General features: G+C 39.3%; 1 protein-coding gene across 1 annotated transcript in view; it reads left to right on the top strand.

Moving 5' to 3' along the window:
- The first annotated feature begins 10,929 nt into the window (after positions 1–10,929).
- Positions 10,930–15,380, top strand: part of LOC121335230 (cytosolic phospholipase A2 epsilon-like) — a 31,753-nt gene continuing 27,302 nt past the window's right edge. Inside the window, exons 1-2 of the mRNA XM_041403122.1 lie at positions 10,930–10,956; positions 11,286–11,369. Coding sequence (XP_041259056.1) covers positions 10,930–10,956; positions 11,286–11,369 — 111 coding nt within the window. The remainder of the gene's footprint in view (positions 10,957–11,285; positions 11,370–15,380) is intronic.

Genomic DNA, 15,380 nt, shown 5'->3' with positions numbered 1-15,380 from the left:
GGTGTGGTTTTGGTTGCTCCAATGTGACAAGACAGATATTAAGCTGTGAGAGAGTGTCCAAACAAGGGCATTGAAACCATGAAGGGCCTTGCGGGGAAGCTGTATGAGGGGTGACTGAGGTCACTTGGTCTGTCAAGCCCGGAGAGGAGGCTGAGGGGAGACTTCATTGCAGTCTGCAATGTAAATGTCTTGTTGGTTTGTCAGGTTTTGGGTTGTTTTTTTGGTTGGTTGGATGTTTTTCTGTGGGTTGTGGATTTTTTGGGATTTAGGGTTTTTTTGCTGTAGTGCTTTTAGAAGGTGACTTTGAAAGGTTAAATTTAGGCTGAGTTTCTCAGAGGACCTAACAGTAGACTATCTACAATTTATTGCCTGCTGAAACGACCTGTGGTGACATTTAAAATTCTTTGGAATGCAGAAGATACAGACTAGAATGTGAAATGCTGTGCTTGATGCACCCCAGGATGCCAGTGTGCACTGCTAGCCTATACTGAGCCTGCTGCTGACCAGCACCACCAGGTCCCTGTTCTGCAGGGCTGCTCTCCAGCCACTCCTCAGCCACTCCTCTCCCATTTTATACTTGTCTCTGGAGTATTTTGTGTCTTCCTGTACTGGGTTTACATGGCAAAGTGTTGGTAGCAGTGTGGGCTGCTGCTGGGGTGGCCCCTGTGGCTGCCAGCTGCATTTCAAGGCTAATATGGAGGATTTTATCTCTGCTTTCCAAATAAGTACATAAAGATATTCACAGTGTGCTTGGCTGAGTCGTGTTATTCTGGAGCTTTAAACAGCATCATCAGTCTGGCAGAGGGAGCAGCACGCAGTGTTTCGGCAATGACAGGTCAGCCAAGGACAACGGTGCTGTGTGCAGCTCCCAGTTCTAGAATACAGAGCAGAAGAAGTGTCAGTGACAGGGAGGGGTGCCTGTGAAATGCCTGCCTTGTTCCTACAAAGGACCTCTCTGACTATACTCATGCTTTTATTTCTGTACTGCTGAAAAGTTGTAGCTTTAATAGTACGGTTTGTCCAGGATAAATTCTTGGAAGATACATTTCTATAGATTATAAACAGGTTCTGTCCCTCAGCAATTCTTCACTTTGCATCTATCCTTCCAGAATTAGTCTGAGAATTGGTGTTGTTGTAGTGGCTGGACTGATTTTCTCATGACGAGTTCACTTTCTTTGCACAGTAAGTGTTCACATCTCACGCCATGGTTCTTACAGCTACAAGCAGGGCAGATGCAATTTCTTTACAGAGTATCACTAATGCTTCCAGCTCCAGCCAGTCCCAAGCTAGTGGCGAGCTGGATATACCATACGTGGGTCTGTACTTGCCTTTTCTTCTAGGATGCCCTTCAAATGGATAGGCTTTTTGAATCCACTATGGTCATTTAAAAAAATGTCTCATTTTAGACATTTTCTGATAGGTGTTGCTCAAGATGCATCAGATTTGAGGGAGGCTTTTTACACCTTTTGCATGTGAAAACTCTATACAAAGTTCAGCAGGGAGTGCAATAAATAAGTCTGGAAGGTCCTAGGAGAGGTGAAGAGCGCTTGCAAAATTGTTGGATGTTAAATCGAAACCTGGAGGGATACCTAGCTTGACTGCATCCTTTGCCTTTGCAATCCTTGTTTGCAAGAGCATAATAAGCCTTCAGCAGAATGTTGGGGGATAGTTTTCTGGGCTTTCCCACTTTTGCCTGCTAAATGGTCCTACCAGCTTGCACTTGTTTGGTAAGTCCATTTTATAAAACTACAGAGTTATTCAATTGTGTAACTCTGATGAATTGCTATGAGGATGTGGAAGAACAAGTAAAATAGAAAATGAGCTTTATATTGTACTAGATTATTGATCCGATTTCTTTCCATGGCTTACAAAAGCCAGAACATCAGATCATCTTGTTAGACTTGACTGATGTCAGACTGTTACCTGCCATGCAGTTACTGAAATGTCAGTTTTGATGATCTGTGGCTGACCAAAGTCTATCTTGAAGAAAAATGATCCCTCTCCTATTGTAGATATCAGCAATGGTGAAGTCACCATATTGTGTGGAGCTATGTTGTGGTCAGTGATCATCTTCCAGCAATGGGTATGCACCTTGTTTCCAGCCTCATTTATTTTGGCCAGAGCCCAGATATTAGCACATTACATCTTTTCCTAGTACCCTAAAAGCCATTGCATAAGCACTGTTTCTTTATTAGGATCAATTTTATAAAATAGTCTACATCACAACCTTCTTTTTGTCAAACCAATATATGCAAGCCTTCAAATTCTGATTATAAACCCCTCCCTTTATTTGATGTATCCAGCTGTATCTCTGCTCTGGCACTCCCTCCAGTTCTTCATTGTCCCTTTATCAAATGCGGACTCCAGTACCCTTCCCACTACTGCTACACACTGAGACATTAACATTGTTTTGTTATGCTTATATTCTTACATATAAATGAGTTCCCAGTTTCTATATATAGAATCCAGTTGTCTTCATTTGCCTTTAAAGTATTCTCACTGTTTGTTTGTCTTCAATAAGCTGGTCAGTTAGTTTTTTCCACACTCCAGTCTTCCCTTTTGTATGGGGGAGTAAATTGAAACATACATTTGGCAGTTCTTTAATCATAACTCACACTCCAGTGCATTAGATTTTACTGTGGTTAATCAGGTCAGTCTATCAAGCAGGTCAGATCATTCTTTATGATTGCCCTGTCCTAAGTATTATTCCATCAGTGTCTGTTCTTCTGCAAATCTGGCCAGTCAGGGTGCCTTGTTTACTTCCAAAGCACTCATGAAAATGTTCAATAGACTTTGAGACTGGTAAACTCTTAAAAATTCCTCAAAAGAAAATTTTCAGTGATGTTTATCACTGAGGACTACTTCTGAAATCAATTGGAAAAAATATTATTTACCTTCCTAATATATACACTTTCTTTTCAGCCTTTGCATTAAAAGATCTTGTTATCTTTGCACAATAAACTTTTAAAAAAGTGATATTTCAGGATAGAGCAAAATCTGTTTCTTCATGTTGAAAAACACTATTTCCTCCTGACTGGCTACCAGAGACAGCTCGAGGCTTACCAAAATTTCTCATCACCTTACAGGGAAATTCAAGCTATTGGTAACCCCAGAAAGATCTCTTTTCCATGCAGTTACCTTTCATTGCCATTTTGATATGCCATGCACATTTCTGGGAGGACATCCTGTAATTACTTTGACATCCTTTGCAGCCTTGGTGCACTCTGGTCACTTAAAGACAGCTTCAGTAACCTGCCTTGCAAGATCAATGCATCCGTAGGACAGCATGTTTTGGGCTCACAGGGGCACCACCTCTATAACATACCTAAAATAAAGAAATTAAAGAAGAAATTCTGTGCATAGTCCAAATACAAGTAAGACTTTTGCAAAGTTTAAAAAAAGAAAAAAAATAAAAATAAAGGCACAGTTATATCCCTTTGTTAATATCAACTTCTACCCCCTTTCCTATCCTTTTTCCCTGTTCTTTTATTTCACAGCTACGTCATTCTTAAGCTCTTTACTGAGCCATGTGGCTAGGCATGCTGTTCACATGCATGGGAGGTAGATCTCTTTACTTCTGCCTTCATGCAAAGTGTTTCAGATGTAATTTTTTGCTCCAAATCTCCTCCAGTGTTTTTATACACACACACACACACAGGCACACACGCATATATATGGAATTTGATTGGGTGGAACCATCTGCTGTGCAGACAGTAAATTGTACTAGTTAATGACTGTCCTAAGGCCAACTAATTACACATCAACAATCTTTTTTTGGCAAAACACTCCCTTGTGTGGTGGAGCGCAGTTTTCAGTGTATAATTGCTTTGTATGCTAAAAGTTATGTATAATATAAACATGCATACATTAACAAATGCTGTACAAACTTTATAAAGTATAAATGTAAGGAATGTATGCAACTTGAAACCAACTCTCCATTTAACACAGGTATTTCTATCAACTGCTTCAGGGATGAAGGAGCATTTGGCATGCATGAGTACCAGCCCACATTTTGAGGAATAGCAAGAGAACCCAGAGTGGTAATATATGATAATTGATTTTTATTTAGTCAGATACTGTGTTCATTATGGCAATGGCAGCCAGCGTAAACAAACTACTGGCACATTATTACATCCCCCTTGCTACTTTTTAGAATTGGCACAATATTCACATTCTTTTGGTAGTTCTGCAGTATACCAAGAATTAAAATAGCTGAAGCATAGATAGTCAAGAATCCTAGACAACATTTTAGAAACTAATTGGTAACAATGATCTCTGTTCTGTCTTATTAGGTGTTGTATGACTATGTGATTATTTTCATTATTCATTGATGAAACATGTAAGGTGTCTTCTTTTTGGACATAGAATACAAGTGTTTTATTATTATTCCTGATTTAGCTGCATAATTATTTTTCTTTTTATATGAAGTAATAAGTCCAAACCTTTAATAGCATTTTGCTTTCTCTTCATAAACATTTCCTTTTGCACCTATGAGCTTATTATTTTCTTGGACTTGTAGAAATGCAGCAAATAATTAATTTTCCTTTCATGTTGTATCTGTGCAATGTGATCTAACTGAGTAGGTTTTAATTGCTACATCACATAGGGTCAAAATATCAAACACATGTGAGAGTTAATGCAAGAGCTGCTTAGACAGGTTTCCACATGCTTTAGTAACGTGTGGCTCCCCTACATTTATTATAATGGCTATTCACCAATGTGTTGCCACTAAGAATTTGTTCTTCTTTAATCTGTTTTCTTGACTTGACCTAGGAGTCATGCTTGACTTTGATGTCTGTGAGTTTTAGCACAATATAATGTTGCAATGGTGATCTAATTTCACATGTAATAGGATGTACTTAAAAAGTTGCCTATCTCGATCTCCTGGAGAATGTTTCTTTCCCTACGCATTTCTGAAACACTTCCTTAAGATGTTTTGCAATGGTTTCTTTAAAGTCATTCCATACAGAGCTGTCGACATAGTATAATCTTTGTGATCAGCCCTTTTGTGAGTAAGTGGCCACACTAGATTCCTGCACAGGTTTGTATTTTATTCAGCTGGAGCATGTGGAATGATGGTGAGACTCTTTTGCTTACCAGTCCCAAATTCTCCCATACTTGGCTCCACAGACAACTGTGAAGCCATGTGGAGTCCCCTAGAAACAGCACTGTTTGGTTAATACCCATGTGAAGTCATGTACTGTAGCACCACCCCATCCCATCCCATCCCATGGGCAGCTGGCACGAGGCACGGTGATAGCTCAGGTGGAATGAAGGGCAGCTTTGACTCCCAACAGAACCTGGGTTTGTTAAGCACTGCTTACATGACCTACCAGGAGCCCTGGAAGGGCTATCATTCCATCTTCCCAGTGACAACATACAGTATATGGGGCGAGATTGGCTGCCATGCGCACCAGTTCAGATTGCTCAATGAATGAACAGCACACAAGGGAGATACTGGATGTGAGAGCTTCTGCAACAGCCAGGCCTTTCTCATACAAGGAAGGGGCACAAGGAATTTCAGCACTGCAAGATGAGCTGGAGTGAGTACATAACCTAACCCTGTGCTTCCTTTTCCTCTTCTGGCAAATGGGGTGGGAAATGCCTACAGTGGCTGGCAGCCTTTTCTCATCTAGGTATGCCTTCCCTGAGGATGTCCTCTTCCCATAGCTTGTGTTTTCTCACCAGGGCTCTCACACTGGAGACATCTGCATCAGATGTGAGCTGTGGTCTCATAATGCACCATTCTATTATCTTTTGTAATATGGAAAATGACAGAAAGATTAGGAATTTCATTATACCAAATCCTGAGGCATTGCCATGTTGAGAAAAGCAGTCTCTTGATGTGAGCTGAAACACGCTGACCATACCACTCTTGGCTGGAAAGGCAATGCTCTCAGGAAGGTGCTGTGGCCACTTTTACACTGAGGAGGTAAAAGAGACCCTGCTTAACAATGTGGAAGGATTGGAGGAAAAGCCAGAATCAGGGCTGACCCTGTCACCTGCATTGGGGTCCCCTTGATCTTGCCTGGGACTCTCAAACAGTTCTCATGGGAAATGGCATTTTTCTCTCAAGAGTAAGGAAATGCACTCTGTAACCATAAATCTGTAACCAACAGATTTATGCATCAACTAGTTTTTTGTAATGTACTTTATCCCTTAGAGCTAACTGCAGTGAACACTGGAAATTTAAAGCTGATGTTAGCCTATGATGTCACATATGTTAGGCAAGGATAGTAAATTCAGAGTCGTACCTCTCCAGCACCTGCTGATTTTATTAAGATAGCAAGATACCATTAACCTACTACAGATGGAAAGGTTTAGAGGCCAGTTATTTCTGGATAAGTTGCTTTAGCAGTCCCAACATCTTTTAGTGTTTGATGGGATACTGCAGTGATCCTGGCAAGAACTAAAATACTTGAGGCAGGTTGTGCCTTACAAAGAAAGACTAATTTAAGAAATTTATGTATAAGCTCCATAATAAAGTGGTATTGCATTTTTGCATATGCATAGGTCTTCTATGAGTCAAATCAGAAGACAGATTATGTTCTGTGAAAGAGTAAACAGATGAAATAACTCTGCAAATATGACGTGCTATCAGCATTTGTCCAGGACATTAAGTACTTCTTGGAGAGTTTCTGAAATATTTTCTGAATACACGTTTTTTCTGGGTCTGAGTAAAGTTAGCATATATATAACAACAAATATCTAAACTCCCTATTTGTCTTGGGGAGGAGCATACAGAGACCTTTTAAAATCAAGTTAATATTTCTAGTGAATAGAAGCACTCCTTTTTCTGCTGATTTTACCTTATGGTCCAAATTTTCCCAAGCCATTTTACTTTTTCTTCCCCCAATGCCTTCATGGTTTAGTGGTAGACTAGGCAGTGTTAGATTAACAGTTGGTCTCAATGGCCTTAGAGGTCTTTTCCAACCTGAAAGGTTCTATTAATCTATACTTGAATTACATATAAATATGTTTATGTATACCTTTCTCATTATGACATGTATATTTATCTTGTTCAAATAAAGACCATATGACTCACCAGAAGTAGCCATGTGGATCAGGCACAGATTCACACTCATTGCCACATTAAAGCCTGATTCTTGTGAGCTATATTCAGCATTGCTCTTGTGGGGATGGATATGATATCTTGATTTCTGACTTGGACTTGAACATTTTTGCTTTTATTCAGATGGGCCACAGTGTGAAAATACTTTCAACGCCTGAAGCATCACACTAATGCACATTAGCTCCATTTACCTGTATCCCTGAATAGAACATGGCTGTTTCTAGTAAAGATAGTAATCAGGAGTAAACCAGAAGGGATTTCAGTGAAGCTCCCTTTCTCCTATATTCAGAAAGGTGGTCTGAAAAATCTGAGAGGAATATGTGCTGAAGCAGCTGATATCAAAAGCCCATGGTATAGGTATGAGACATAATGAAGAGGCTGTAGGCTTCAGAGAAGGTGTAAAGGATGGGAAAGAGTCTGAAGAGAGCAATCATGAAGAATGATTGACAAAAGTGAAAAGAAAACACAAAATCTATCTGATAATTTATTTGTCGTTAGCAGTCACTTTAATAAATCTTTCAATAATTAAATCTGATCCAACCCATGTCTTTGAGCATTAATATTATATTCCAAACTCAGTTGTAGTTGTAGTTTTAATATGTGTTTATTGTGCTCTTAGACACCATCAGACTAGTGAGGGGAAAAAATCATTGCAGAAAAAAACCTTAAATAAAATCATTTCAAGGAAGAACAACTTTGAATGAATTGCATCTCACCACATCAGCTGGCAGACAGACCCCAAAATTGCCATAAGTGTAGTATGTTGGGATGGCCCAGCAAAGCTCTGTTCCTTGAGCTGCACTAAATGTATCGTTTGACCACAGGGGCTCTGCCCCACAAGTAAGGAATGCATTTCCTCAGAGAGTTGTTGCAGCCCTCTCCTGTCAGTCGTTCCCTCTGACATTTCCCTTTTATCCCAAACTTGTCTCGGATGCTTATAAAGCTGCTTCTGAACTTCTGCAGATTGCAGCCTGGGGTTTCACTGAAATCCCAGCTTCCCAGCTTTATATTACTCCCTTAAAGCACCTGGACATGAGCTACCACTGCAGAGCCTGTTCTTTATGGACAGCAGTCCCAAGTCAGGCTGTCTGCTTCATCACCACGGGGTGGTGAATCCTTTGGTTATCGTTAACCTGAGTATGGCTGGAAGTTTGTACTGGTACTAGCCTCATTGAATTTTGCATTCTCTACCACCTTGGTAATCACAAAACTTCTTCTTTGTTATTTGAATGGATACCGGAGAGGATTTTTCATTTATATGCTAATAGAGCTTCTGCCCAAGGGTGTTTTGCAGCTTCACATTGCAACAGGGTGAATCACGTGCTAACAACAAAACCAGGCTCCTCAAAGCCAGGTTCCTTCAGCATCAGTGACTTTGGAAACCAGTGACTAAAGAGGACATGCTGATTACCCAGGGTGAGATTCATCTCAGCTACTTACAGACATTCAGAAGTTAGGTGCTGAGTGTGGTCTGGACATTAAGACTTCTCCAGAACAATCCACTCTGGAGGTGTTTATTCACTGCTTGCAGTTGCCATGCCTTTTTTTCATCCACTCAATACAGAGAAAACACAACCAGCTTCTACTATGAGTTTAACTTTCAGATGATTTAGTCAAGTCAAGCCATAGTCAAGTGCACACCTTATGAAAAGGATGTGTTTGCCTCAAAAGGAATAGTGCTTAATAGTAAAAAGCAATTTTGAACTTTTAACTAATTTAGGAAATTTAATACCAGTGCCAGCTTTGTGTCGAAGGTACCTTTGGCCACCTCTGACTTGAGCTTAAAGAAGAGGTATTTCATGTAGGGAAGGCTTGAGTTGGAAAAGGTAGTTGTCAGGCAACAAGCAACTCTTAGCTTCCTAAGAGATGCCAAAGGCTTCTTCCCCCTCCTCATTTCCTTTTGTCTTAAAAGCAAAAGTGCAATATGACAAGGTAAATGAAAACAGGATCTCGTGCAAAAACCTCACACCCATTAGCTTCCATACATTTCAGAAACATGACCTCGGTCTGACAGCCTTTGCATGGCACAATTACACAGAAGTCATAACAAATGTTCTCATTCCTCGGTTGAGGTACTGAAACTCTTCTAGGCACTTCAACCAGGGACACAGGTAGGTTGTAGCAGAAGAAATAGAAAATATGTGTGCTTTTGTGTATACAGTTGCTTTTGTTTAAATGTTTTTTTGTCACCATTCTAACAGAAAAAAAAAAGGTTCTAATACTTTTTTTACAGAAATGCAGGTGCTCACATTAGGTAAAGCATCAGCCAAGGAATGGGAGAGACTTGTGAGTCTCCTTAACCTGTTTCTGTGGATTATCTAATTCTGGCTTCAGTTGAGCAGTTCCAGAAAGTTTCAATACAATGAAGGTGAGAAAGGAAGTTAAAAGCAAACTTAGCACTTCTGTTTCATAATAAAATTAATGTGTTTATTTCAAAAAGCAAAAAACAAAAAAAGATAATGCAGATAGAAAATTAAAACTAAGAAATCAAACTTTTGGAAGGATGGAATACTCCATGTGAGATGATCAGATTGTCTTAACTTGTTCTTCTTGTAAGAACAACTTTTCATGTTGTTTCCTCTGTTCACATAAGAAAAGTATGCAATGAGACTTATAGAAGTCATTGGGTTTGTCTCTAGTTTCTGTTAGTCAAGGTCCTAGTACAAAGCTCATGCCCACAGAGTGGCAGTGATTTCACGTCTATGCCCATCTCTAAGAGGAAGCAGGATGCTTTGTCATCCTATTAATCTCAAGTTCTTTCATAAGCACTAATTTTAATCATTCAGAGGACTTTCAATGCAAATGTATGTGTGCCTAGTAATGCTTGCATAATGTCTTAGAAAATTTAATCACTGAGCTTCCCAGAGGTACGCTGAACACATGCAGATGCTCATTAGATTAAAAAAATTCCAACAAAAAATGTTGGATGAGTCTGTTAAATTCCAATAATCTGCTAACAGCTTCCAGCCAGATGACAATTCAATTCAGCTGGTAAGCAATCTGGAGCTGTTCTGCATCAGAAATTGGTATTGTAGTTCATGGAAATATTTAATGATTTTTCAAGGTGAAATGTTTGAATCTCATTTAAATTTGTTAAACTGTATGCTGTATTAAATGTGAAGCCCAGAAATAAGAAAGACATTTCAAATGGAAAAATGATACAATATGGTTTAGGGAGCAGAGAAATGTTGGTTATCATACCTTCTTTTATTTGTTTTGAGCTGGAACACTACAAGAAAATCAAGTCTGTACACAGAAATCATGATGCAATAGCACTTTTTAGGGAAAAATCTTCCTTCAAAAGAATTCTTATCATCTTCCCGTGTAAATGTCTTCATTTTAATGATCATCTCCATAGCTGTTTTTAAAATTATTTTTTATTATGGATGTAATCATGTATTGAATTCAGGTGTTTGCATGGAGAAAATATGTTGATGTGTTAATTGGGCTGTTGCTATCCTTACTTTTAGAATATTACTGTAAGTTACTGTAAGGCTATCTCACACAGATGATCTCTATCATGTCATCAGTCAGGTTACAGCTGCTGCTGCATTTCCGTGAGCCCCAGGTGGGAACGACTGGTCCCTCATCATGCTCTGCTCAGCCACAAGACCTGCAGATATGAAGGCTCACACCTTACAGCAGCTGCTCTTTGGACAAATAATGTGGGTGGGAAATTTCCCTGTTTCAGAAATCGTGGAGGGGTGGAGCTCTGACTCAGTGCAATAAAACACCTGTTCAGCAACTTCTGAGACTTCGTCAAGATTGTAAATTTGTTTCAGGAGGCACTGGCGCCTGTGGAGCCCAGTACTAAGGTGCCATCCACAGCGGCTGCTTTTAATGTAGCAGCAAGCTCGATGGCATCAACCTCTGCCTTATCTCAGGTAAGTGGAAAATAGAACAACCCTGGCAGGAGTCTTGGAGTTTTGATTCAGATTTGCCCCTGAACTATAACAGGTCAAGTCCCCTGTTATCTATAGGACATAAATTTCTAAGAAAACAAGATGATCCTTTCTTGGATATTTGCAGTTACCAGGACCTGGAGTCAGAATCTTTCCATATAGCATAGAACTGGTACATTCATTTTATTAGCCACAATGAGGAGGTGCAAATTGCCTGATCCATATTGGAATGCTACAGTGGGGAATTGAAATAAGTAAAAAAAATTTATCTTTACTCTCTTTTTCATCCCCTGTTCTTCTTCCCTCAGCAGCATTCGAGCAGAAAATCAAGCCCCTTGGAAAATGAAGAAGGAAAATGGATGATGCCCTATGTAGCCCCAAGTGATGATGCTAAGGTACCGTATTTCTACAAACTAAAAATATGGGGGACTAAACCAACACTTTTTTGAGATGCAACATCTGCATAGTATTAATAACATAGAATGTGTTACTTCCATGGTTGTATTCCTTAGGGATATCTCTTAGTGAAAATGTTCTTGATTTACTGTTAAAATGAGACTGACTTTGACTTTCTTCTCATGCTACCTATTGACCTCATGGAGCTTTAACCCAGAACAAATGGAGAATGTTGGCAGAGTTGGAAAGTCAGAGCATGGTTGTTGTTCAACCTTTGGGGTTTGGTCATTATTGCCAGTTTTCAGAACAAATGCCCACTTTGATCCCTGTGCACTTCCTCACAATGAAAGAACAACTCTGGATGTGTTTGCTGAGCCTCTGGCAGAGATAGAGTGGCATCAAACACGTAGCAGCTCTATCAGTGATGATTTTTGCTGCTGGCATTGTGCCAAGCTGCCTCAAAGCAAAACATGGGGGCTCCAAACAAAAAGAAAACTTACTTTTGATGATATTTTAAATGATGTGTGATTCAAGCATCTGTAGCTCATATATGTTTGGTTGGGGTTTTTTTTGGTGTAACCAGACTACCAAATGAACAGAAAACTACAAACATTGTTTTGCCTGTGTATGTCACAACCTTATCAAACTGATTGATCAAACTGATCTCTTGTTAACAGCATGCTGGCAGCTCCTACAGATGGATATTAGTGTACAAAAGGTACAAACTACCAGTGGGGAGTGAAACTTGCTGTAAAGGGCAAAGTAGCACAACCAAAACTCACATGGCCTTCAGGTGTTCCTAATTTGCTCTGTGTGTGTGTGTATGCTAAAGCTCAGCAACAGAATGTACTAAAGCAGGAAAAGCAGCTGTTGGGGGAAAATGACGACCCAATCTCCATAGCAGTTTTGTAATGATTTAATGTACTCATACTAAAGTTCTGTTTTGATTTAGAATATCCATGGCTAAAAGCAACCAACCCCTCTTTACCACTAACAAAGTCACATTTACATAAAGATTGTTAGAATCCAGCATATGTTTTAAAATATACATGAAATAGTAATAATAATAAAAAAAAATTATCTGGTGGCCATAATCTCCAGTGTGCTGTGGGGCCCTTTCCACAGTTTCAATTCATTATTCATGCCATAATTTCTTCCTGCCAAATGAACTTCTGAAAGTTCTGTTTGCTGTGCACAGGCATTTAACAACAAAGACATTCTCAGACACTCTTTATTTACCTCCTGGTTTTGAATGTCTTCTCTCCTCTGTAATAAATCTTGGTAGAAAACTGGCACTAAAGGCACAGACTTGTCTAAACTGGCCAATTTCTGCCTCTTACAGGTATTGACTTTCCTGGGTAGCTTTTGGTAATTGCCTCAACTTTTGTAAGCCATAGCTTACACAGATAATCATTAGTAGAGAGCTATTAGAAAGGATAACATGCTTGTAGCAGACCTTGACTTCCAGGAGAAGTAAACAGGTATAAACTTTCCTTAATACAAATGCTCAGACATTTGCCTAAATACTTGTTTCAGTTTGAGAGGGCTGCGCATAGCTGTGTGATAAAATGAATAATTACTGGATTTGGTTTAGTAAAACATGCCTGGGGCTGTGCATGGAATTTAGCTGTTCCCTACCTATAGTGCAAAGTGAAATATGTTCCACTGCTAAATTTTCAGGAAACTGTAACAGCAATTCACAATTGTGTGGAGCTGGCTCAGCCTGTATTCTGATAATGCTGAGATCATACCTCCCCTGTTTAGAACACAGCCATATAAAATATCCTGTGCCTTATATATTACTTTCAGCAACAATGATTAATTTATTTTTCAGTTTTGGAATACACCCACCCAGAAGCCAAGATATTCTGTTCTTGTTGGCCTGATGAAGATAATGCATTTTTTTGCCACTTAGCCCACTTGTTTTGATGTGCTGCTTCTGTACCTCACAGCAAAAAGTATTAGCATTTTAACCAGTCAGCTCACTGGAGACATTCTGATACGATTCCTGGTCATAACCTTGAGCTTATGGGCAAGCTGATGGGTCTATTAGGCACTGGCTTCTATTGAACATGCCTTTCAATTATCCAGTTTTATAAAAACATCAATCTTGCCAATTTTTTTTGACAACTTCAAAGCCTGGAAATTTACTGCATTTTTTGTGCAATTTCCTTTGATGACCTTCATGTCTTTCATTCTTATAGAGATGGAAATTATTTGAGAGGTTGAGCTAAATTTTATCATGATGGATTCCCTGTGGTCCAATGCTCTGCACACTTCAGCTGATGTACTCTTGTCTCACTGATTTCTTATACTTTGACCTTTATATCGGTCCTTGACTTTTGTCACAGTAGCAGCACATTTGTATGTGCTTTCTCTTTTTTCACTCAAGAGTAACTCCCTGTAATTTTAATAGAGGTCTCTCAGAAAATAGGTAACATCTCCTAATAATTTCATCATCTTCAACCAGCTGTATTTCACTTCAGATTGTCTTTTCCAAATTTTGGTTATTAGCTTTCATAACAGCTTCTTTCTTTGCCCCTTCTTGTTGATGATGTTTCATGTTGTGACTTTGCTAGTAATTACTGATCTATTTGTCTTCTGCCATTATCTGAACTTCTCCTTGAGCTCTTTCTGAATATCAGTGACCACCTACCTACTGGCCACTGAAGTGGCCACCTATTTCTTGACCCACTGTATGCTGTGCCTTCACTATTATTTGTCTGAATATCTTTTTGCAAATACACAAGTGGCATCATAATAAGTATGGCCATTTTATAACTTAGACAGATCTTTGCTACTAGAACTACTAGTAGCCAGATCCTTGCTAGTGCAAACTAACACATCCCTGTTCCTAAATCTGGCTCATTTTAATGCTATAATATTTTTTTCATTAATGCTTTGCTCAGAAGTCCTTAAAAATTCCTTATTATTTCATAGCCTAACTCAAGGTGACTTTTTAAAACACATATTATTTATAGATACACTATTTATACCTTCCCCTTTTGTTGGAGATACCCAATTCAGGATCTGCTGATAACATATTTGTATGCAGATTAAAGCTCTTTAGGTAGCAGCAGCAGTCAGACCTCAGGGTTGTTTGCATTTTCTTTCCCCTGCAAAGCCTCATCCTCAGACATTCACTGCCATCATTTTATGTTACTCCTACCAAAGACTTCTTAGTACTATAATCATACATCAACTGCAGATCTTAATACAATCTGAAATTCCTTCTTTTCTTCTGCTTCTGTTCCCAAACAGTGAGAGAGGGAGCCATCCCCAGTGCTGATTTACCCTTCGCATTCAGTATGTTTTGTACAATCATGATTCAATTCTCTTTCCTTTCTATAAACTTGTTTTGATGAATATTCCCCAACTGTTCCCACAGTTAGAGAATCAACCATATAACCACCTGTGCTGCAGCCATAGTAAGCATTGTCTGTTTTCTCCTTCTTTTTGCTGATATCCTGCTTGCTCTAGCTTCTGCTAGGGGACATGATGAGTGTGTTCTCTGAAGATGTAAAATCCATCAAGCGTATGTGATTGCTACAACTTTTACAGACCCAGATGGTCAGGCCTGGCACCTTCAACAAGGAATTGGAGATAGCCTTCTTTGAAATTATGGATTGTAGTCAAAACTATTCCATGTCCATCAATCAGATAACCATCCTTGGTAAGGAAAACCTCTGTTCCCACAAAGCAAACTAGGAGTGTTTGTCCAAAGTTGTGTGTTGTGGAGTCCTGAGACATTCCCTAAGGTCCTAACATTCATCCTTAGTCATCTCTCTCTCATGAAAATGAGTGTTTTAAAAACAAGCAAGAAAACATAGAAATACCTATCTTTCCCCCCATCTCACCAATTATCCAAGCACTGCACTAAAAGAAGAATTTTTTGTATAGGCCTTGATTCTACCTACAGCACAACACAGGCTGTTGGTCAATAGCAAACCAAATCTGAAGCATCTCTGATTTCTGGATTCACTGAATTTTGTCTTCATATTGGCTGCTGA

The sequence above is a fragment of the Onychostruthus taczanowskii genome, unplaced genomic scaffold, assembly GCF_017590055.1.
Source record: "Onychostruthus taczanowskii isolate IOZ18803 unplaced genomic scaffold, ASM1759005v1 scaffold1, whole genome shotgun sequence".
In the NCBI taxonomy this organism is placed as follows: domain Eukaryota; kingdom Metazoa; phylum Chordata; class Aves; order Passeriformes; family Passeridae; genus Onychostruthus; species Onychostruthus taczanowskii.
The sequence above is the reverse complement of the archived record's forward strand: the minus strand, read 5'-3'. Positions and strand labels throughout refer to the sequence as shown.